This window comes from Ovis canadensis, chromosome 5 (genome assembly GCF_042477335.2).
Source record: "Ovis canadensis isolate MfBH-ARS-UI-01 breed Bighorn chromosome 5, ARS-UI_OviCan_v2, whole genome shotgun sequence".
NCBI classification, from domain to species: Eukaryota; Metazoa; Chordata; class Mammalia; order Artiodactyla; family Bovidae; genus Ovis; species Ovis canadensis.
In genome coordinates, this window is record NC_091249.1 from 31,053,165 (window position 1) to 31,076,985 (window position 23,821).

The window sequence follows — 23,821 nt, forward strand, 5'->3', positions numbered from 1 at the left end:
AGGAAACAAACAAAAAAAAGGAGTGCCTCTGGGTATCTAGGACCTGAAGGGGACACTGGAAGTTTCTTTCTTCCTGTCCTCTTGGTTGGTCCCTCTATATGCTGGGAGATGTCCCCTCCCCACTCTCACCTGTACTGATATCCTTTCAGGAACTGATACTGTGTGTGTGCCGTATCAGTTTTGGTTTGTCCATACATGGACTATTGGATGAGAGAGGAAGAAGGTTCTATTTTCTTTCAAGCTGCTGCTGTCTCACATCTTATGACAACAGCAGACTCATCTTTCCCAGAAGATGGAATTCAGAAAAAATCACAGTTATTGGGACTTCCCTAGTAGCTCAGCAGTAAAGAACTCGCCTGCCAGTGCAGGAGATGCGGGTTTGATCCCTAGGTTGGGAAGATCCCCTGGAGGAGGAAATTATCCAGTGTTCTGGCCTGGAAAAATCCTGTGGACAGAGGAGCCTGGGAGGCTACAGTCTATAGGGTTGGAAAGAGTCGGACACGACTGAAGCGACTTAGCCTGCGCTCACCCTCTCCCAAGACTCAGACATGTGAGTTCACACAGCCAGTCCCAGAATCTGAGCTCCGTGACAAAGGACAAGCTGTCTACATCTGGCCAAAAATCAGGACATGGGGCGCCAGAGAGCTTTATTGTCAGAACTCATCGGACAGTTTTCTAAGTTGCTTCCAGGAAGATGAGTGGGTTTGGGGGCCCGGTTTCTTCTTCAACCCGGGCTTTTCTTCTCTGGTGTCTCTGCCAGTCCTCTGGGGAGAGGGAAAAAAAAAAAAAAAAACAAAACCAGTTGAAACCTACCAGGTCAGATCTTTCTTCTGAACAGGCAATTCTTCAGGGCCCCCCTCATCAGTTTCCCCAGGCTCACGCCCCAAAGGCTTGTAGGAATTCCAAGGTCTATGCTGACCTTGTCGCTTCAAGAGGTATGGCCAGCCCAAGAGTGTTTACCTGTTCCACAGGCAGATGACAAAGAGACTGACGCCCAGGGAATGTGGCTTCTTAATAACACAAGAGACTCAAGTCCCTGTAATGGGGTCTTCCTCTTGCAGGCTGAGAGAGAAGAAAGATAAGTTCTCACATGGGGACCCTTGGTATATGTGTGTTCATTCCCTGACACCCTTTCACCCAGGGACTGTAAGATAGAGCTGTTCCAGAATAAACAGATCCACTTAGAAATTAAGAAAAAAATTGAATTCCTCTCCAGTGGACTTGAACTTGATATTTACCTTTTTAAAAAAAATATTTATTTTTTAATTGAAGGATAATTGCTTTACAGAATTTTCTTGTTTTCTGTCAAACCTCGATATGAATCAGCCATAGGTATACATGTATCCCCTCCCTTTTGAAACTCCCTCCTATCTTCCTCCCGATCCCACCCCTCTAGGTTTATACAGAGCCCCTGTTTGAGTTTCTTGAAACATACAGCAAATTCCCGTTGACTATCTGTTTTACATATGGTAATATAAGTTTTCATGTTATTCTCTCCATACATCTCACCCTCTCCTCTCCTCTCCCCAAGTCCATAAATCTATTCTCTATGTCTGTTTCTCCATTGCTGCCCTGTAAATAAATTCTTCAGTACCATTTTTCTAGATTCCATATATATGTGTTAGAATATGATATTTATCTTTCTTTTTCTGACTTACTTCACTCTGTATAATAGACTCTAGGTTCATCCACCTCATTAGAACTAACTCAATATAGCTGGGTAATATTCCGCTGTGTATATGTTCCACAACTTCTTTATCCATTCACCTGTCGACGGACATTTGGTTGCTTCCATGTTCTAGCTATTGTAAATAGTGCTGCAATGAACAATGGGATGTGTGTGTCTTTCAATTTTGGTTTCCTTAGGGTATATGCCTTGGAATGGGATTGCTGGATCATGTGGTGGTTTTATTCCTAGTTTTTTCAGGAATCTCCATACTGTCTTCCATAGTGGCTGTATCAATTTACATTCCCACTAACAGTGTAGGCGTGGTTCCCTTTTCTCCACACCCTCTCAAGCATTTATTGTTTGTAGACTGTTTGGTGATGGCCATTCTAACCAGTGTGAGGTTACTCATTGAGTTTTGATTTGCATTTCTCTAATAATGAGAGATGTTGAGCGTCTTTTCATGTGTTTGTTAGCCATCTGTATGTCTTCTTTGGAGAAATGTCTGTTTAGGTCTCTTCCCCCACTTTTTGATTGGGTTGTTTGTTTTTCTGGTATTGAGTTGCATGAGCTGCTTGTGTATTTTGGAAATTAATCCTTTGTCGGTTGTTTCATTTGCTATTATTTTCTCCCATTCTGAGGGTTGTCTTTTCACCTTGCTTATAGTTTCCTTTGCTGTGCAAAAGCTTTTAAGTTTCATCAGGTCTCGCTTGTTACTTCTGTTTTTATTTCCATTACTCTAGGAGGTGGGTCATAGAGGATCCTGCTTTGATTTATGTCATCGAATGTTCTGCCTTTGTTTTCCTCTAAAGAGTTTTATAGTTTCTGGTCTTAAATTTAGGTCTTTAATCCATTTTGAGTTTATCTTTGTGTATGGTGTTATAAAGTGTTCTAATTTCATTCTTTTACATGCAGCTGTCCAGTTTTCCCACCACCATTTATTGAAGAGGCTGTCTTTGCCCTATTGTATATTCTTGCCTCCTTTGTCAAAAATAAGGTACCTGGGGCATGGGTTTATTTCTGGGCTATCTTGTTCCATTGGTCTATATTTCTATTTTTGTGCCAGAACCATACTGTCTTGATGACTGTAGCTTTACAGTATAACCTGAAGTCAGGAAGGTTGATTCCTCTAGCTCCATTCTTTCTCAAGACTGCTTTGGTTATTCAAGGTCTTTTGTGTTTCCATATGAATTGTGAAATTTTTTGTTCTAGTTCTGTGAAAAATGCCATTGGTAATTTGATAGGGATCACACTGAATTTGTAGATTGAGTTTGGTAGTATAGTCATTTTCACAATATTGATTCTTCCTACCCAGGAACATTGAATATCTCTCCATCTTTTTGTCATCTTTGATTTCTTTCATCAGTGTCTTATAATTTTCTTTGTACAGTTCTTTTGTCTCCTTAGGTAAGTTTATTCCTAGATGTTTTATTCCTTTTGTTGCAATGGTGAATGGGATTGATTCCTTAATGTCTCTTTCTGATTTTTCACTGTTAATATATAGAAATGCAAGTGATTTCTGCGTGTTGACTTTGTATCCTGCAACTTTGCTAAATTCACTGATTAGCTCTAATAATTTTCTGGTACTATCTTTAGGGTTTTCTATGTATAGTATCATCTCATCTGCAAACAGTGAGACCTTTACTTCTTTTCCGATCTGGATTCCTTTTGTTTCTTTTTCTTCTCTGATTGATGTAGCTAGGATTTCCAAAACTCTGTTGAATAATAGTGGTGAAAGTGGACACGGTTGTCTTGTTCCTGATCTTAGGAAGAATGCTTTCAGTATTTCACCATTGAGAATAATTTTTGCTGTGGGCTTATTATATATGGCCTTTACTATGTTAAGGTAGGTTCCTTCTATGCCCAGTTTTTGAAGAATTTTAGTCATAAATGGGTGCTGAATTTTGTCGAAGGCTTTTTCTGCATCTATCTTTCAGTTTGTTAATATGATGTATTACATTGATTGATTTGCATATATTGAAGAATCCTTGCATCCCTGGAATAAACCCAATTTGATCATGGTGTGTGAGGTTTTTGATGTGTTGCTGAATTGTTTGCTAAAATTTTGTTGAGGATTTCTGTATCTATGTTCGTCAGTGATATTGGCCTATAATTTTCTTTTGTGTGTATGTTGTCTTTGTCTGGTTTTGGTATCAGGGTGATGGTGGCCTTGTAAAATGCGTTGGGAAGTGTTCCTTCTTCTGCAATTATTTGAAAAAGTTTTAGAAGGATAGACATTAGCTTTTCTCTAAATGTTTGATACACTTCTCCCATGAAGCCATCTGGTCATGGGCTTTTGTTTTTTGGGAGATTTTTGATCACAGTTTCAATTTCAGTGCTGTAATTGGGTTGTTCATAATTCATATTTCTTCCTGGTCAGTCTTGGAAGATTGAACTTTTCTAAGAATCTGTCCAATTCTTCCAGGTTATCCATTTGATTGCCATAGAGTTGTTACCATAATGGTCTCTTATGATCCTGTGTATTTCTGCATTGTCTGTTGTAACCTCTCCTTTTTCATTTCTAATTTTGTTGATTTGATTCTTCTCTCTTTTTTTCTTGATGAGTCTGGCTAAAGGTTTGTCCATTTTGTTTATCTTCTCAAAGAACCAGCTTTTAGTTTTATCCATCTTTACTGTTGTTTCTTTCATTTCTTTTTCATTTGTTTTTGCTCTGATCTTTATTCTTTCTTTCCTTCTAATTTTGGGCTCTTTTTGTTCTTCTTTTTCCAGTTGTTTTAGGTGTAAAGCTGGGTTGTCTGTTCGATGTTTTTCTTGTTTCTTGAGGTATGATTGAATTGCTATAAGCTTCCCTCTTAGAACTGCTTTTGCTGCATCCCATAGGTTTTGAGTTGTCATGTTTTCATTGTCATTTGTTTCTAGAAATTTTTTTATTTCTTCAGTAACCTGTTGGTTATTTAGAAACGTATTGTTTAATCTCCATGTGTTTGTGTTTTTTTTACAGTTTTTATTTCTTGTAATTGATATCTAATCTCATAGTGTTGTGGTCAGAGAAGATGCTTGATATGATTTCAATTTTCTTAAATTTCCTGAGGTTTGATTTGTGACTCAAGATGTGTTCTATCCTGGAGAATGTTCCATGTGCACTTGAGAAGAAGGTGTATTCTTCTCTATTTGGATGGAATCTCCTGAAGATATCAATGAGATCCAACTCCTCTAATGTATCATTTAAGACTTGTGTTTCCTTATTAATTTTCTGTTTTGATGACCAGTCAGTGGGGGGTTAAAGTTTCCTACTATTATTGTGTTACTGTCAGTTTCTCCTTTTATGTCTGTTGGTGTTTGTCTTATGTATTGAGGTGCTCCTATGTTGGATGCATAGATATTTACAATTGCTATGCCTTCCAGTTGGATTGATCCCTTGATCATTATGTAGTTTCCTTCATTATATCTTGTATCTTCTTTATTTTAAGGTCTATTTTGTCTGATATGAGGACTGTTACTCAAGCTTTCTTTTGCTTCCCATTTGCATGGAATGTATTTTTCCATCCTCTCACTTTCAGTCTATATGTGTCTTCAGGTCTGAAGTGGGTTTCTTGTACACAGCATATATATGGGTCTTGTTTTTGAATCCATTCAGCCAGTCTGTGCCTTTTGGTTGGAGCATTAAATCAATTTACATTTAAAGTAATTATTGATATATATGTTCCTATTGCCATTTTCTTAATTGTTTGGGGTTGATTTTGTAGATCTTTTTTCTTCTGTTGTATTTCTTGACTATATAAGTCCCTTTAACATTTGTTGTAAAACTGGTTTGATGGTACTGAATTCTCCTGACTTTTGCTTATCTGAAAAACTTTTGATTTCTCCATCAATTTTGAATGAGATCCTTTCCAGGTACAATAATCTTGGTTGTAGATTTTTCCCTTTCAGTACTTTAAATATATCCTGCCATCCCTTCTGGCTTGCAGAGTTTCTGCTGAAAGATCAGCTGTTAAGCGTATGGGCTTTCTCTTGTATGTTACTTGTTGCTTTTCCCTTGTGGCTTTTAATATTCTTTCTTTTAGTCTTGTTAGTTTGATTGATATGTGTCTTGGTATGGTTCTCCTTGGGTTTATCCTATATGGGACTCTTTGTGCCTCTTGGACTTTTATTTCCTTTTCCACGTTGGGGAAATTTTCAAATATTTTCTCATATCCTTTCTTTTTCTCTTCTTCTGGGACCCCTATAATTCGATTGTTGCTGCGTTTGATATTGTTCCAGAGGTTTCTGAGACTACCCTTAGTTATTTTCATTCTTTTTACTTTATTCTGCTCTTCAGAAGCTATTTCCACCATTTTATCTTCCAGCTCACCAATTCATTCTTCTGCTTTAGATAGTCTGCTATTCCTTCCAGAGTATTTTTAATTTCAGTAATTGTGTTGTTTGTCTCTGTATGTTTATTCTTTAATTCTTCTAGGTCTTTGTTAATTGATTCTTGCATTTTCCCCATTCTGTTTTCAAGGCTTTTGATCACCTTTACTATCATTATTCTGAATTCTTTTTCAGGTAGTTTGCCTCTTTCCTCTTCATTTATTTGGACATTTGTGTTTCTAGTTTGTTCCTTCATTTGTGTAGTATTTCTCTGTCTTTTCTTTTTTTTTAACTTACTGTGTTTGAGGTGTCCTTTTCCCAGGCTTCAAGGTTAAATTCTCGCTTCCTTTTGTTTTCTGCCCTCCCAAGGTGGTCTAGTGGTTTGTGTAAGCTTAGTATAGGGTGAGATTTGTGCTGAGTTTTTGTTTGTTTGTTTTCCCTCTGATGGGCAAGGCTGAGTGAGGTGGTGATCCTGTCTGCTGATGATTGGGTTTGTATTTTTGTTTTGCTTGTTGTTTAGATGAGGCGTCCTGCACAGGGTGCTACTGGTGGTTGAGTGATGCCAGGTCTTGTATTCAGGTGGTTTCCTTTGTGTGAGTTCTCACTATTTGATAATCCCTAGGGTTTGTTCTCTGGTAGTCTAGGGTCTTGGAGTCACTGCTCCCACTCCAAAGGCTCAGAGCTTGATCTTTGGTCAGGAATGAAGATTCCACAAGTGGTTTGTTATGGCATTAAGTGAGATTAAAACAAATACCCAAAAATGAGAAACCAAAGATGAAATCCAGACAAATGGCAGTTACAAAACCAGGCAAATAATAATTAAAATAGTGGAATATATGCATATACCTATATACCCATTAGCAAAATCAAAACAGCCCAACAAAAATAAAGTACAATAGATTGATCCGGCAAACAAAGAAACCAAAAATTACATTTACCAGTTAAGAACAAAACTAACTAAAGCACAAACTGGAAAACAAAACTAAAGCAAGGTACCAAGTGGGCAATGAAGCAATGAAAACAAAACTAACAAATACGTTGAGAGGAAAGGAAAGGAAGAATAGATATGCAAAGTTAAATAGAGGTAGATAAAGATTTGTATATATTAAAGATTAACTGCAAGGGGGAAAGAACAATAGGAAAAGCAAACAAAGGAATAAATAATAATAGATTTTTTAAATAAAAAATTAAAATTAAAGAAAAAAGAAAAGAAGAAAGAAAACTCCACAGAACTGCAAAAGCCCAACATAGAGGCAGAGGTTTATAACAACAATAAAAAGTGTGACTGAAAAAAAAAAGCTTAATTAGATTTCATAGTGCCAATAAAGTCAACATCTGCAACGGGCTGGTAGGAAAAAAACAAAACAAAACAAAAAAATTCCGAAAGACTCTACAGAACAAGTCAAAACATAAGAATAATAACTGTTTTTCTTGAGTCACTGCTGTCAGAGTCCTTTCCCTCGCTGGGAGTCACAGTTACCTCACCTGTCTAGGCTGCCCTCCAATAGTATAGTATGCTGATTTCTAGACCTGCACTGAAGTGACTTAGCACGCACACACAAACCAAGGAGAAGGGCTTCAGAAGGAACCAACCGAGCCAACCAGCCTTGACTGTGGGGAGACTTCCAGCATTCAGGACCCTGAGGAAAGATTCTTGTTTAAGCCCTGGGCCTGCAGAACTGTCTTCTGTGGCAGTCCTGGGAAACCAGCACAGGGCATCCAAGCAGAAGGGTTTGACCACGAGAGAATTATAGGTAGGTCTTGGGACAACGGAAGATGTGTCCACCTCTCTGCCCACACCGTGCGTCGTGCTGGGTTTCTAAAACCCTACCTGTGATTCCTGGCATCGTGGAGGCTCCTTGTGAGAAGGACTTTGGGGAAAGGGATGGTGCAGGGGGCAGTGGGAAAAGCTCAAATCTCTGTCCCTCACTTCCCTGGTGGTCCACTGGTTACGAATCCACCTTGCAATGCCAGGGACACAGGTTCAACCCCCTGTCCCCGAAGATCCCGCATGCCGCCAAGCAAGTAAGCCTGTCCCCCTGCCCTGCTGAGCCCGCACTCTAGAGCCCACGCTCTGCAACAAGAGAAGCCTGAGCACTGCGACTAGGAAAACCCTCGGCACCAGCAAAGACCCAGCGCAGCCCCCAAAATTAGGCCTGCGTGCACTGCTGGGATGCACCGTGGCACCAGCAAAGACCCAGTGCAGCCCAAAAAATTGGGCCTGCATGCCACTGCTGGGATGGGCCGTGGCACCAGCAAAGATCCAGCGCAGCCCCAAAATTAGGCCTGCGTGCCTCTGCTGGGATGGGCCGTCACACCTCATTCCTTGGGCTTCCGGCCAGTAGAACTCCCCCCACCTGCCTCCCACAGCAGTTTCTGACAAAAGGGCTTCTACAGAGAAGCCACCAGGAAACATTTGGGCATTTCACATTTGGGCTCTGGTTTTGGGATGCAAAGACTGCCTGGCTCCCTCTACCAGACGAGTGGAAAAGGCAGGAAGAACAGCTAACAGAGATGACTGCCAGGCAGGAAGGAGCAGGTGCGCCCCACTGGGACCTAGGTGGAGGGTGAGTGGAGGGCAGACACCATCCAGAGCCCACGGCCGCTGAGCATGCGTGCACGTGTGGAGACCACCTGTGTTGGACTCCTCTGTGGCCCAGCCCGCCAAGCCGGTCTCACCATCAGGGCAGCCAGGCCCTGCTCCGCCAACGCCGTCACTGGTAGATGCTGTAGATCTGCCTTCTGTATTTCTGGAGGATGAAATGGCGTTTAATCTTTGTCGTCGGACCTGCCCAGAAAGCAAAAACCAGTTCAGATGTGGGGGTGAAATAAGAGTCCGTGTACCCTGGGCGTGACCAGGTGGCAGGATCTCGTGGCTGGGGCTGGGCTGGTGGCTGGCCATGCCCTCATCTTCCTGGGGCACTGCCTTTGCCATCTTAAGGGATGGCGAAGGAGACTGTCTGCTTCACACACACACAGCTCCCTTTCTGGGAATAAAATCTCAACTCCTTACTACAGCTGAACGTGACCTCTCTCCACCCTGACTTCACAGGCCTCCCAGTTGTTCCCACGACTCTCCAGGCACCGTCCTGCCTGAGGGCCACGGTACCTGCTGCCCCCTCAGCCAGGAATATCATTCCCCTTCAATTGTTTGCCCAAAAGGCTCCTTTTCATCCTCTGAGTCTTACCCTAAGGACCACTTCCTGAGAGCAGACTTCCCAGTTCCTTCTGGCCAAAGCAGCTTGCTGTCTGACCCCTGACCCATCACCCGTCTAGCCCACTGTCACACCTGCTACACTGCCCAGTCTTCTCGCCTCCCTGGCACATCAGAGTCTGCAACTGCTGGGGGTGGGATCGGGGGAAGGTGGACACCATCTCCCTCCGGGTAGCCACCCCTCGGTCGGCAGCTGGTCCCACAGGCCCTCTGACTCCCAGAATAAGACGTGTCTCCTCAGCACCCACAGGGCCCTGGACACCATCAGAGGACCAGCCTCCAAGCGTCGAAGCTCTCCAGGCCACTCACCTAGCTCTCCGCCACTGATGGAAAAGTCCTTCTCCAAGATGACCCACTTCTGAATCTTCTGTGCGTTGGAGATGGCTTTCTGGTTGACAGCACTGATGCCTTTTTGGATGGCCGCATAGACCATGGGGTCTCGCAGTTCCAGGATCTCAGACACCGTGGTCGCCTGACTGCCCACCTCCTGGCAGAACTTGATCGCCTCCCAGTTCAGCACGTCCAGCGGCTCTCCAGTTATTTTGTCAACCTCGCACTGCCCCCGCGACACCCCTGTCACAACCCCTAGCATCCAGCCCCAGGGACCAAGATGCATCTTCCCACCTGCTGGAAAACCCACGTTACCTTCAGTGTCAGGAGGATGCTCAGGAACTTGGCCTTGTCGCCCACCAACATGGCATTACTAATGATGGGGATCGTCTCCTTAACCAGGTTCTCGATGGGACCGGGGGCCACATTCTCGCCACCGGCTGTGATGATGATTTCTGAAACGAGGCATGACTGGGGGTGGGTCCAACCAGGACAGCCCAGGGGCCCCGTGCCTTTGCAGATCAGAGGGGCCCAGGTGTCAGCAGCAACCACCACTCCCCCGAAAAACCCCAGAGGCAGAGGAGCACCCCTGCCCTTGGCCAGGTTGCTCTCCATGTCCCCCTCCAAGCCCCAGACCCAGAGTCACTCTGCCCCTCCTCCCCCATCTTCTTCAGATTCCCATCCTGAGTATTCCACTTGGACAGCATCTTGTCCACTCCTGGCCTGTTCCTTGGTCCCCTGTGCCCTGATCCAGGCCCCCTGGTATGCCCTTGCCTGGAGAATAGTCAAGAGCTTCTGACCATGCCCTGACTCTCTGTCTCCTGCTGTTCCCATTGTCTGGCAACTTTCAAAGATCCCAAGTCCAGGCTCCTCCCAGGGGTGTGTGGTGTCTCCCTAGTTTTGGCAGGCTCTTAAAGGATTGTGTCACTGTCTTCCACTGCCTAAAATCCTTCAGGAGCTCCTCCTCCTGCCCGAGACACAGTCTTCACTTGTTCCTCCATCCTGGGACACTTGCTGCTTCCTGTCCCACCCACCCAGACTCTCTCCATTCCATCCTGATCTTGCAGTCACCTCCGCTGAGGTCCCTGTAGCACTAGGAATGATCCGTTTGGGCCCATGATGGACATCTGTGATACTGTCTGCCCAGTGACTCCTCCATCCTTCGAGTTTCTTTAGAGAACTACCCTCCATCTCTGTGTGGTCTGGGGAGGGGGTGGGCTGCTGGGGTGAGCCTGTGACCACATCGGACCAGTCAGTGTATTCCATCCTCTACAGTGATTCATTCTGAGATGGGATACTGACCCAGGAAGATCCAGTGAGAATCAGACATAAAACTTGCTGACGCTGTTGGGAGTAGTACACTCTTCCTCAACCTTTGGGTGTTAACAATGAGCCTAGACTGTTGGCAGCCATCTTGTCATCAAGTTGGAAAAGCCTCCTCAAGAATGGCATCAGGGAGCTCCCTAGTGGTCCAGTGGTTAAGAATCTAGCTTCCAATACAGGGGATGTGGGTTCAATCCCTGGTCAGGGACTTAAGACCCCACATGCCATGCGGCAACCAAGCCCTTGAGCCACAACTACTGAGCCCACATGACAAAGAGCCCGCATGCCTCAACTAAGACCAGATGCAGACAAAGAAATAAATGAATAAATAAACAAGAATGGTGTAAATACAGAGGGGACCTTGGTCACAGGATAAAGAGACCTGAATCCAGCCATGCCCGAAGCATGCACTTTTGGACTTTACAGTTTGAGCCAGCAGCTTTACTTTTCCACTCAAACCTGTTTAAAAAGGGTTTTCTGTTGCTTATCACAGAAATAATGGTAACATAGCCCTCTTACTGAACAGTTACAGCCTATGTCAGGCTCCATGCCAAATGCTCTACATCAGAGGTTGGGGGCTAAATTCCACAGTGCTCCTTCTGCCTGTTTTTGTAAGGCCACGAGCTAAAAAGTTTTTACATTTTTAAAAGGTTGGAAGGAAATCCAGAGAAGAGCAATATTGGTGGCACGTGAAAACCCTATGATGTTTGTATTAGTGCCTGCCCACGACCACAGGTCTGGACATCAACTGCGGCTACTTTTGTCCCACAGCAGTCGAGTGGAGCAGCTATGTCAGAGACCCTGTATCCTGCAAATCCAAAATATCTATACATGGGCCCTTTAGGGCTTCCCTGGTGGCTCAGTGGTATAGAATCTTCCTGCCAATGCAGGAGAAGCAGGAGACATAGGTTCTGTCCCTGGCTCGGGAAGATCCCCTGGAGAAGGAAGTGGCAACCCACTCCAGTATTCTTGCCTAAAGGGCCCCGTGGACAGAGGAGCTTGTCGGGTTGCTGTCCATGGGGTCACAAAAGAGACACAGGTTAGTGACTAAAACAGTGACCAACTTTATGGGAAAAGTTGGCTGATCCCTGTTCTGTATCATTTCATTTAATCATGATAACTCTGTAGTTACTGTTATCTATAAATGACAGGGGAGGGAACAGAGGTTTGAGGCCCAGTACAGGCTTCTTTTCTGGCTCCATCTTGCTGAGGGCCAGATGCTGGGCACAGGGATAGCACTGGGCTGGACAGTGCATGGGCTGGGGTGTTCCTGTACATCTGTGTGAGCACCCATCCCCATGAAAGGTGGAAAGGTGGAAAGGCAGAGCCTTCAGTGTTCAAGGCTGGCCTGCTTGTTGGAGGCCCCTGGGAACCCAGCCCCAGTACCTTTGATGCGGCCGGTGATAAAGAGGAAGCCCTGGTTGTCCATGCGGCCCAGGTCTCCAGAGTGGAGCCAGCCCTCCTCGTCAATGGCCTCCCTGGTCGCGTCCTCCTGCTCCAGGTAACCCATGAAGACATGCCGGCCCCAGAGGCAGACTTCCCCCACGCCATCCTTGCTCGGCTGGTACAGCATGTTTTTACACCCTGTCACAACTTTGCCAGAACTGCCAGGGGACAGGAGGGAGGAAGACTGAGGCTCAGGGGCTGAGGTCACCCGGTTCCTGACCACCAGCTCAGCTGGCCTGGGCCGGAGCTGCCGCTGCATCCTCCCCAGGACCCAGTGGGTGCTTGTGACTGTTGGCTGAGTGGAGAGAGGGCTGGTCCCACCAAGGGAGTCAAATTCCCAAAAACCTGGTGAACTGGGCTTCCCTGGTGGCTCAGTGGTAAAGAATCTGCCTGTGATGCAGGAGACAGCGAGTTTGATCCCTGGGTCAGGAAGATCCCCGGAGAAGGAAATGGCAACCCACTCCAGTATTTCTGCCTGGGAAATCCCATGGACAGAGGAGCCTGATGGGCTACAGTCCATGGGGTCACAAAGAGTCAGACACAACTGAGTGACACTTTCACTGGTGAACTGGGAAGCCCAGTGGAGTTGTAGGTTGGTTTTATCTTCATGTACATGGCAGAAAGACTTCCCAGCTTAAAAACAGCAACGGGATTCCCCAGTGGCCAAGTGGTTGGGACTCCATGTTTTCCCTGCCGAGGGTCTGGGTTCCATCCCTGATCGGGGAACTAAGATCCCGTAAGTCACATGGAGTGGCAAAAAAAAAAAAAAAGAAAGAAAGAAAACCAACCAACCCCAGCAACAAAACCCTCTCTAGAAAACAGGAATGTTGCCCTGAATGCAGTGACCAGCACAGCTGATTTTAGGTAAAATGACCAGCCAGAGTCTCTTTATAGTTACTTCCACAGGACAGAGCGCTAGTGAAATCTGGATTTTCATGAAATTCCTTTCGCTAGTGATACCACTTGGGAGAGTGGTCTTAGGATGCAGAGAAGGAAGTATTTTCTTTCCACCTGGCTGAGATCTCTTCTATTGGCAGTTAGAAGGGTTGGTGGTTTTAGGGTGAAGTGTAGAAACTCCCTTAGTCAGAAAGTGGAAAAAGAAGGCAGGCCTGAGATGCTTAAAATGAATATGAATGCATAAATGTGGACTCTGGAAAAAGGGTACAGGTGAACAGACATAGAGAACAAATGTATTGACCCCACCGGGGGAAAGGCAGGGTGGGATAAATTGGGAGATTGGGATTGACGTGTATACACTGCAATGTGTAAGACAGATAACTAATGAGAATCTCCTGTAGAGCACAGGGAACTCTACTCAGTGTTGTGGTGACCTTTGGGAAGGAAAGCCAAAAAGAGCAGACACACACACACACACACACACACACACACACACACGACCAAGAACTTCCCGATGTACAAGCTGGGTTTAGAAATGGCAGAGGAACCAAAGATCAAATTGCTACCATCTGTTGGATCATAGAAAAAGCAACAGAATGCCAGAAAAATATCTACTTCTGCTTCATTGACTACACAAAAGCCTTTGACTGTGTGGATCACAACAAACTGGAACATAGTTAAAGAGATGGGAATGCCAGACCACCTTACCTGTCTGCTGAGAAAACTGTATGTGGGTCAAGAAGCAACAGGACATGGAACGACCGACTGGTTCAAAATTGGGAAAGGAGTATGACAAGGCTGTACATTATTACTCTGCTTATTTAACATATATGCAGAGTACATCATGCAAAATGCCAGGCTGGATGAATCACAAGCTGGAATCAAGACTGCCAAGAGAAATGTCAACAACCTCCCATATGCAGATGATACCACTCATGGCGGAAAGTAAAGAGGAACTAAGGAGCCTCTTGATGAGGGTGAATGTTGGCCTAAAACTCAACATTCAGAAAACCAAGATCATGACATCTGGTCCCATCACTTCATGGCAAATAGAAGGAAATAGAAGTGGAAATAGTGACAGATTTTATGTTCTTGGGCTCCAAAATCACTGCAGCCATGAAATTAAAAGATGCTTGCTCCTTGGGCGGAAAGCTGTGACAAACCTAGACATTGCATTAAAGAGCAGAGACATCACTCTGACAACAAAGATTCATATAGTCAAAGCTATGGTTTCCCCATATGAATGTCGACATTCTAGGAATCAGCGAACTAAGATGGACTGGAATGGGTGAATTTAACTCAGATGACCATTATATCTACTATTGTGGGCAGGAATCCCTTAGAAGAAATGGAGTAGCCATCATAGTCAACAAAAGAGTCCGAAATGCAGTACTTGGATGCAATCTCAAAAAAGAATGATCTCTGTTCGTTTCCAAGGCAAACCGTTCAGTATCGCTGTAATCCAAGGCTATGCCCCAACCAGTAACACTGAAGAAGCTGAAGTTAAACGGTTCTGTGAAGACCTACAAGACCTTTTAGAACTAACACCCAAAAAAGACGTCCTTTTCATTATAGGGGACTGGAATGCAAAAGTAGGAAGTCAAGAAACACCTGGAGTAACAGGCAAATTAGGCCTTGGAGTATGGAATGAAGGAGGGCAATGGCTAATAGAGTTTTGCCAAGAGAACGCACTGGTCATAGCAAACACCCTCTTCCAACAACACAAGAGAAGACTCTACACATGGACATCACCAGATGGTCAACATCGAAATTAGACTGATTATATGCTTTGCAGCCAAAGATGGAGAAGCTCTATACAGTCAGCAAAAACAAGACTGGGAGCTGACTGTGGCTCAGATCATGAACTCCTTACTACCAAATTCAGACTTAAATTGAAGAAAGTGGGGAAAACCACTAGACCATTCAGGTATGACCTAAATCAAATCCCTTATGATTATACAGTGGAGGTGATGGAATTCCAGTTGAGCTATTTCAAATCCTAAAAGATGATGCTGTGAAATTGCTGCACTCAATATGTCAGCAAATTTGGAAAACTCAGCAGTGGCCACAGGACTGGAAAAGGTCAGTTTTCATTCCAATCCCAAAGAAAGGCAATGCCAAAGAGTGCTCAAACTACCGCACGATTGCACTCATCTCACACGATAGTAAAGTAATGCTCAAAATTCTCCAAGCCAGGCTTCAGCAATACGTGAACCATGAACTACCAGATGTTCAAGCTGGTTTTAGAAAAGGCAGAGGAACCAGAGATCAAATTGCCAACATCTGCTGGATCATCAAAAAAGCAAGAGAGTTCCAGAAAAACATCTATTTCTGCCTTATTGACTATGCCAAAGCCTTTGACTGCGTGGATCACAATAAACTGTGGAAAATTCTGAAAGAGATGGGAATACCAGACCACCTGACTTGCCTCTTGAGAAACCTGTATGCAGGTCAGGAAACAACAGTTAGAAGTGGACATGGAACAACAGACTGGTTCCAAATAGAAAAAGGAGTACGTCAAGGCTGTATATTGTCACCCTGCTTATTTAACTTCTATGCAGAGTACATCATGAGAAATACTGGGATGGAAGAAGCCCGAGCTGGAATCAAGATTGCCGGGAGAAATATCAATAACCTCAGATATGCAGATGACACCACCCTTATGGCAGAAAGTGAAGAGGAATGAAAGAGCCTCTTGATGAAAGTGAAAGAGGAGAGTGAAAAAGTTGGCTTAAAGCTCAGCATTCAGAAAATGAAGATCATGGCATCTGGTCCCATCACTTCATGGCAAATAGATGGGGAAACAGTGGAAACAGTGGCTGACTATTGTTTTGGGCTCCAAAATCACTGCAGATAGTGATTGCAGCCATGAAATTAAAAGATACTTACTCCTTGGAAGGAAAGTTATGACCAACCTAGACAGCATATTCAAAAGCAGAGACATTACTTTGCCAACAAAGGTCCATCTAGTCAAGGCTATGGTTTTTCCAGTGGTCATGTATGGATGTGAAAGTTGGACTATAAAGAAAGCTGAGCACCACAGTATTGATGCTTTTGAACTGTGGTGTTGGAGAAGACTCTTGAGAGTCCCTTGGACTGCAAGGAGGTCCAACTAGTCCATCCTAAAGGAAATCAGTCCTGGGTGTTCTTTGGAAGGACTGATGTTGAGGGTGAAACTCCAATATTTTGGCCACCTGATGCAAAGAGCTGACCCATTGGAAAAGACTCTGATGCTGGGAAAGATGGAGGGCAGGAATGGAAGGGGACGACAGAGGATGAGATGATTGTATAGTATCACCGACTCAATGGACATGAGTTTGAGCAAACTCTGGGAGATGGTAAAGGACAGGGAAGCCTGGCGTGCTGCAGTCCATGGGGTCACAAAGACTTGGACACGACATAGTGACTGAACAGCAGATGACTGATTCACTTTGCTCTACAGCAGCAAATAACTTTGTAAAGCAACTATACTCCAGTATAAGTTTTTTAAAAAAAGTACAAAGAGGATTCTTATGACTTCCCAATTAAAAACTTTCCTAGAAGGGTGGAAAAACTCAGAAGCTGTACAAGTTTGATGTGTTCATCCAAGTAAAGCTGAAAAAAAATTCTACACAGGAAAAAAAAAGCCACCTGTTTAAGGAAGGACTCCTCTTTGGTTTGGGGGGAAAAAACAAAGCTCAAGTGGGCATTTGGGGTTACAGAAAACAGACCCAGGTGCAGTTGTGTGCTGGGAGGGGTGGATACTGATGTACAGAGTAAAGAAAGAAGGAGGAGATGGTTTTGCCAGATTCGGAAGATCAGACTCCGATTTCACTAAGTTCAAAGCCAAATGCAACCTGGCCAAACACGAGAGGAGACGCGAACTTGCAGTATGGTGCATTTGGTGGGGGCCAGGGGGACAGGGAAGGACGACCAGGAGGTCCTGAGAAGGAACATGGCTCCCAGGCTCCAAGTGGAACTCGCCTTTGGTGTTCTTACTGCATCAGTGTCACTGGGCTCCATCCTGCAGCCCAAGGTGAGCTAAGCTTGGGAGAAAGCCAGAGGGGCCTGGGGACATGTTTGAAACAAAGCCTCTTGGAGATGAAGGGTCCCTAGGCCTCAAGAGGTCAACCTGGGGTGGGACATCTGGAGGCAGAGCTCACAAGTGACAGATAGGGAGGGTACATACATAGAATGTTTGGGAGACCTCCCTCTTTGTCCGCAGGCTCTCGGACAAATTGGGGCTTCCCACAGTCATGAAGATTTGGAGCCTGGAGGCTGGAGACACCAAGTCAGGATTCATCATATCCCAGAAACCCTCCCACCTCCATCCCCTTTGACCCAGCGTTGCCAGAGGACCAGGTGTCTGCCTAGGAGACCAGTACCTTAGAAACTTGTAGTTTGCCAGGGTGGACATGGAGTGGGGTCCTGAGCTTTCACTCATACCGTACACGTCGCCTATTGGTATGTCCAGGCTTAAAAAGAACTCAGAAGTCTCCTGGTTGAGGGGTGCGGCCCCACTGATAAAAATGCGGCAGTGATCCAGGCCAAGGGAATTCTTGATTTTGGTGAACACAAGTGCCTTTGCCATGCGGTAGCTCATGGGAGGGTCATGTTCCCTGTGAACATGGATGCCAAGGAAGGTTCTGTAGCCACAGAGCCACACAGGGGTGGATGGGACCCAGCTGGAGAAGGCTGAGCCCCCTCACCCACCGCCCTCCATGCCTGGCCCCAGTGGTCCCACCACTTACCCTAGCATCCTTTTCAAGTTGACCTTTAAGCCAATATTCCTTGCCCACAAAAACACCTTTTTCCTCAAGCTTGAAGACTTGCCAACAGCCTCCTTTATCTTCTCGTGCATCTTTTCCCAAATTCGGGGTACCCCCAGGAAGGCAGTAGGCTTTACCTCTTGCAGGGTGTTGACCAAGGTACCCTATTGGACACAGAGCTCAGTCAGCAACACCTGCACCCTAGGTGTCCATCTCTCCTCAGCCACTGAGGGCAGCCCAGGAGAACTTTCTCCTAGTTTTCTGGACCAAGGTGAGCTCCTGACCCACAGGAGCCAGCCCATTGACTAGCCAGTGGCCAATCAGTTTAACCCATTCTCCCTGGGGACATAGTGGAGCGTACAGACTGGTAGAATGTTTTTGGAAGGCAGCGTGGCAGTGCTGTTAACGTTTTAAATACAGCTAGGCAACTTCACTTCTGTGGGTGATAGAACTCAGCTGGACAAAAGTCTCCGATACACAGAGAAATACATGTGAGATGCTCTTAGTGCATCATTTTGTAATAAAATGAAAACAGGCTACGTAGCCAGTGTGGGGAGAGTGGCTAAAGAAACTGTTGCCCAAGCTTGAAGTGGAGTATCATGAAAGAGTCTCCCTCAAATTGATCTACAGGTTCAATGTCATCACTATAAAAAATAGGCAAGCTATTTCATACCAACTGACAAACTGCATGGAAATGCAGAGGACCTAGAATAACCAAAGCAATTCTGAAAAACAAAATCAGAGGACTTACTATTACTTGATTTTGAAACTGACTATAATGTAGGGTGATCAACTGTCCCGATATGTCCAGAACTGGAGGTGTTCCTGGAATGTGGGGTAATTTTTATTTATGAAACTGGGAGAGTCCTGGTAGACAGGAACAAGGTGATCTCACTACCAAAAAGCTGGAAAAATAAAGTCAGTGAGGTTTTGGTGTAAGGACAGACATAAAGATCAATGAAACAACTGAAAATCTAAAGATGAATCTTTACATTTATGATCAACTGATTCTCAATAAAAGTGCCAAAGACAGACAAACAAGCAGCGAGCTTAGCTAACTTAGAGCATTCTTGCCAGACACAAAAATTACCTCAAAATGGACCACAGACCTAAAAGTAAGAGCTGTTAACAGATCTAAAAGCCCTCCAGAAGAACACATAGAAGAAAATCTCTGTGACTTTAGATACAGTATGTGTAAGTCACTTAGTCGTGTCCGACTCTTTGTGACCCCATGGACTGTAGCTCATCAGGCTCCTCTGTCCATGGAGTTCTCCAGGCAAGAATACTGGAGTGGGTTACCATTTCCTTCTCCAGCCCTTAGGGTAGGCAATGATTTTCTTAAAAATTACACCAGAAGCATGAAAGGAAAAAAAAAATAAATTGGAGAGTTAACACTCATTAGAGGTGAACATTTTCTGTTTTTCAAAAGACACTAGTAAGAAAATGAGAAGACAAGCCACAGAACTGGGAGCAAGTATTTGCAAAACCTATCTTTGATAAACAATTTGTGTGAAGAACACAACAGTCAACAATAAGATGTACAACCCCATTTTTACACAGGCAAAACTGTGAACAAGAGATTTTTCCGAAGAAGACACACAGGTGGCCAATACGCACAAGAAAAGTTGCTCACCATCATTAATCATTTGAGAGATGCAAATTAATAGGAGAGAGACCACTTCACGTCCGCTGCTGCTGCTGCTGCTAAGTCGCTTCAGTCGTGTCCGACTCTGTGCAACCCCATAGACGGCAGCCCACCAGGCTCCCCTGTCCCTGGGATTCTCCAGGCAAGAACACTGGAGTGGGTTGCCATTTTTTCCTCCAATGCATAAAAGTGAAAAGTGAAAGGATGGCAATAATAATAAAAACAAAAATAGTAACAACAAGTGTTGGTGAGGATAGGGAGGAACTGGACCTCTCATACACTTCTGGTGGGAATGTAAAATGGCACAGCCTCCTTGAAAACACTTGCAGTTGCACAAAATGTTAAGACAGGAATTCCCTGGCAGTCCTGTGGTTAAGACTCCATGCTCCCACTGCAGGGGACACAAGTTCGATCCCTGGTCAGGGAACTAAGATCCTGTGTGCTGAAGCCAAAAACAAGTTAAAATGGCTTTGTCCCTAGTGCTAAGTTGCTTCAGTCATGTCTGACTCTTTGAACCAAATGGACCATGGCCCACCAGGCTCCTCTGTTCATGGGATTCTCCAGGCAAGAATGCTGGAGTGGGTTACCATTTCCTTCTCCAGGTGATCTTCCTGAACCCAAGGATCAAAGCCCCGTGTACTGTGCCTCCTGCATTGCAGGCAGATTGTTTACTGCTGAGGCACTGGAGAAACCCACTAATATTTCTGTAGATATGCATATTCCCAGTAAGTGGGGTAAACATGAAGACTCAAATAGCTTCACATCAGTTCAGGTCAGATTCTACTGCCAAAAATGTTTGGTTTGTGGAGGGTTTTGGAGCTGGGAATACTGAATTAAAAAAAAAAAAAAAAAAAACGCTACACACACACACAAATTCTGCCTTTAGTACCACTCACATTTTAGTCTTAGGTAGTTCAGTATACAGCCTGAAAAACCATGGACACCATGATTTGGATAAAGATAAAAAGAAGGTGGTTAACCAATTCACATGCTGCTAAAGGGGAGCATTAGCTGAGGACAGAGAAGGAACCCCTCTGCTTACCAGATCTGGGCCTTGATGGAGCCATCCACCCTTCCAAGCTGCCCTTAACCTTGACCCCACCCCCCCAGATCTGGGCCCTGTTGGAGCCGTCCACCCATCTGGGCTGCCCTCAGCCTTGATACCTTGAGAGCGTCTGGTTCAGCAAAGTAGATGAAAGCCCCGACCTTAATGGGCACCCAGACATCCATCATCTGAGCTGCGATGTGGCTGAGAGGAAGGTAGCTGACCACCACCTCCTGCTTTTCGGAGGCATAAGCCAGGTTGCAGTCCCTTGCCACCGACCCCGCTGTCCACGTGATCTAGAACACAGGTTGAACTTAGGATCCAGTGAGATCAGACATACTTCCTCCTCCTCACCTGAGGGCTGTTTAAACGCAGTTCTTTACCAAATGCAAGGCACCTCCTAAACGCTAGGCACTGCTCCTGTTCTTTACAAACATCGAGTCATTTAGTCCTCATCTTAACACTGGGGTTGAGAACTGTGATTCTCCCCCATCATTGAGATGGGAAACCAGAGGCACAGTTCACTAACTTGCCTGAGGCTGGGACGAACTGTAAACTACAGTGGGCAGCTTTGGGGGATTACCAGACGCCCCAGGATCCAAAGGGAGACCCTAGAGTCAGGATGTCTACCGGGAAAGTCAGAAAATCTGAAGGACTCAGTGTCTTAACTCCAGGGACTTCCCTGGTGGTCCAGTGGTTAAGAATCCACTTTCTAATGTGGAAGATCAGGTTCAATCCCTGGTCAGGGAACTAGGAGCCCACATGTCACAGGGCAGCTAAGCCCGTGCACCACAACTGCTGAGCCTGCTTGCCACAGTGAAAGATCCCACATGACTAAGACCCAACACAGCCACACACACAAAAGAAATCCTGACTCCACCATTTACTAGCTGAGTGACCCTGGGCTATTTGCTTAAAATCCCTTGCAACCTCTATTTGCTCATCTGTAAAATGGGCACAGAATTTCCTTGTGTCAACATAAAATTAAGAAACCAACACTGTCCAAAACACAAAAAGACCACTCTTAATCCCATGGAATAAACACCCCAACAATTAGTATATTAATGTTTTTCTTAAAAAGTTTTTAAATTTTTATTGGAGGGTAGTTGCCTTATAACTCTATGAATGTTTTTCTTTGTCCAGTGCATACTTTGATGTAAAGTTTTAGCATATCTATAATTTAGCAATCTACACTTCTTATGGTATCATACACTGGTCATTAATCTGGCCACATGGGCCTCTGCACTGTTATTCCAACAGGTCAGGCGAGGTCCTGCCTCAGGGCCTTTGCACTGGCCATTCCCACTGCCTGGGATCTGCTTCCTTCAACTGTCTCCATAATTATTAATAACTCTTTGGATGCTGAATTGCTAGTTAAATGTCACTTCTTAGAGAAGCTGTCTCACCCCCAAACCGAAGCTTCCAGCATCTGTCTAATCCTCTGAGTACTACTTGCCACAACCTCAGTGGTTTTATTTATTCGTTCCCTGTCTGTCTTCCCAGGAGCCACGATTGGGTCTGTTCTGTCCAAAGCCATTTTCCAAGCACATAGTAGGTGCCCAGTGAATTTTTGTTGAGAAGGGACATTTAAGAGAAGAGAAGGGGCATTTAAGAGCAAGGAAACATGCAAAACCCTTGGCCCATGGTGAGCCCTCAAGATTCATCCCTTGTCTTTCTCTGGGTCTCAGGATGGAGGGATTTTCCTTCTGCCCCCATAAGCACTGTCACTCCAGAGGCCCAAGGAATCCAGCACCCGTTTGTTGAGAAAAAGGGCTAGGTGCGTGCAGACTGTGATTTACAGTCGTTCAAACACCTGTGGGTTCAGAGCCTGGCTCAAGCTCATTCTTCGCTCTCTAACCTTGCTCAAGTCATGTCCCCTCTCTGAGCCTGTTTCCCCATCTGTGAAAGGGGTTAATGACACATCTTAACCTCGTGGGGTTTCTGTGAGGGGTTATATCTGTTTATCTCAGCATGGCCTAGTATTCTATAAAACAGGGGAAACTTTGAATTGTGGACATATGTTGAGCACCTGGGACTACCTTTGACTTCTTGCTATAAAAATGATGACGATTGTGATGATTTTAACTCATTATTGACCGCGGGATTCTTGCAGAAACTAACAACTGCGGCTGAAGTTTTCATTTTGGCTGGCCAAAAATCAGTTCTGTGATTTCACTAACACTGTTTTGCAGGTCATTACATTCAGCGGTTTACACCTGACAGACTTGTAAAGTCCTCTCTAGCATCGTGAATTTCACTTTCCACATCGGAATCAATCATTAAGGCTCTTTGTCTTCTTGTTGGTCTACATGCATATCGTCTGGATCAGAACTATGTTCTGAAGAACTGTCATCTTCTGAGACACTTGTATGTACGTTGCTCAGACAATCAGAGAAAGTATTCCCATAAAATTCACTGAAAAATTCATCTTTGTGTAAAATTTCACCGTGTGTTATCTTTGAAGATTTTACGGTAATCATCATATACACAAAGTTGGAACAAAAATCTAACAGAGAAAAACGTGAATGATAATGACAGTCGTAAGTTGTCTAATGAAACTTTGATCAACTTTAAGTTCTAACAACTTCACACTTGATGTTAATTGTATCAGTGTCTAAAAATGTACTGATACATCTCCAGTCAATAATCGGCAACAAAAGATGTATTAAAATGTCTCCAGTTAATAATGCATTAAAAGTCACAATAAGGGACACTGATGAGGCTGTGTGCCAGGTATCACTCTGAGCTTTTATATCTGTGTGTAGGTTAAGTGAAGAGTTAGCCACTCAGTCACTTTGCGACCCCATGGGCTGTAGCCCTCCAGGCTTCTCTGTCCATGGAATTGTCCAGGCAAGAATACTGGAGTGGGTAGCTAGTCCCTTCTCCAGGAGATTCTCCCAACCGAGGGATTGAGCCCAGGTCTCCTGTATTGCAGGCAGATTCTTTACTGTCTGAGCCACCGGGGAAGCCCACGTGTAAGTTACAGATAGCGGCAAATTCTCTGCCACCCCCTCCATTCAGAGCTAGAGTCTGTTTCCCTTCCCTTCACAGGGCTGGTCCAGTGGCTGGTTTTGACCTGCAGAGCAGGGCACCATGTGAGCTTCTGGCCCTGAGCTGTAATAGATGTCAGCCTGTGCCTTTACATACAGTGTGCTTGCCCTTGGAGCTAGCACCACATTGAGAAATTCAACAGCCT

The 23,821-nt window shown here is 44.8% G+C and overlaps 1 protein-coding gene across 1 annotated transcript in view; it reads right to left on the reverse strand.

Moving 5' to 3' along the window:
• Window positions 1-919: 919 nt before the first annotated feature.
• Window positions 920-23,821, reverse strand: part of ACSBG2 (acyl-CoA synthetase bubblegum family member 2) — a 72,981-nt gene continuing 50,079 nt past the window's right edge. Inside the window, exons 9-16 of the mRNA XM_069591372.1 lie at window positions 20,745-20,921; window positions 17,918-18,099; window positions 17,552-17,785; window positions 12,231-12,448; window positions 9,837-9,976; window positions 9,501-9,747; window positions 8,657-8,765; window positions 920-1,062 (exon numbers count right to left, since the gene is read on the reverse strand). Of these exons, the coding sequence (XP_069447473.1) occupies window positions 8,692-8,765; window positions 9,501-9,747; window positions 9,837-9,976; window positions 12,231-12,448; window positions 17,552-17,785; window positions 17,918-18,099; window positions 20,745-20,921 (1,272 nt within the window). The 3' untranslated portion in view covers window positions 920-1,062; window positions 8,657-8,691. The remainder of the gene's footprint in view (window positions 1,063-8,656; window positions 8,766-9,500; window positions 9,748-9,836; window positions 9,977-12,230; window positions 12,449-17,551; window positions 17,786-17,917; window positions 18,100-20,744; window positions 20,922-23,821) is intronic.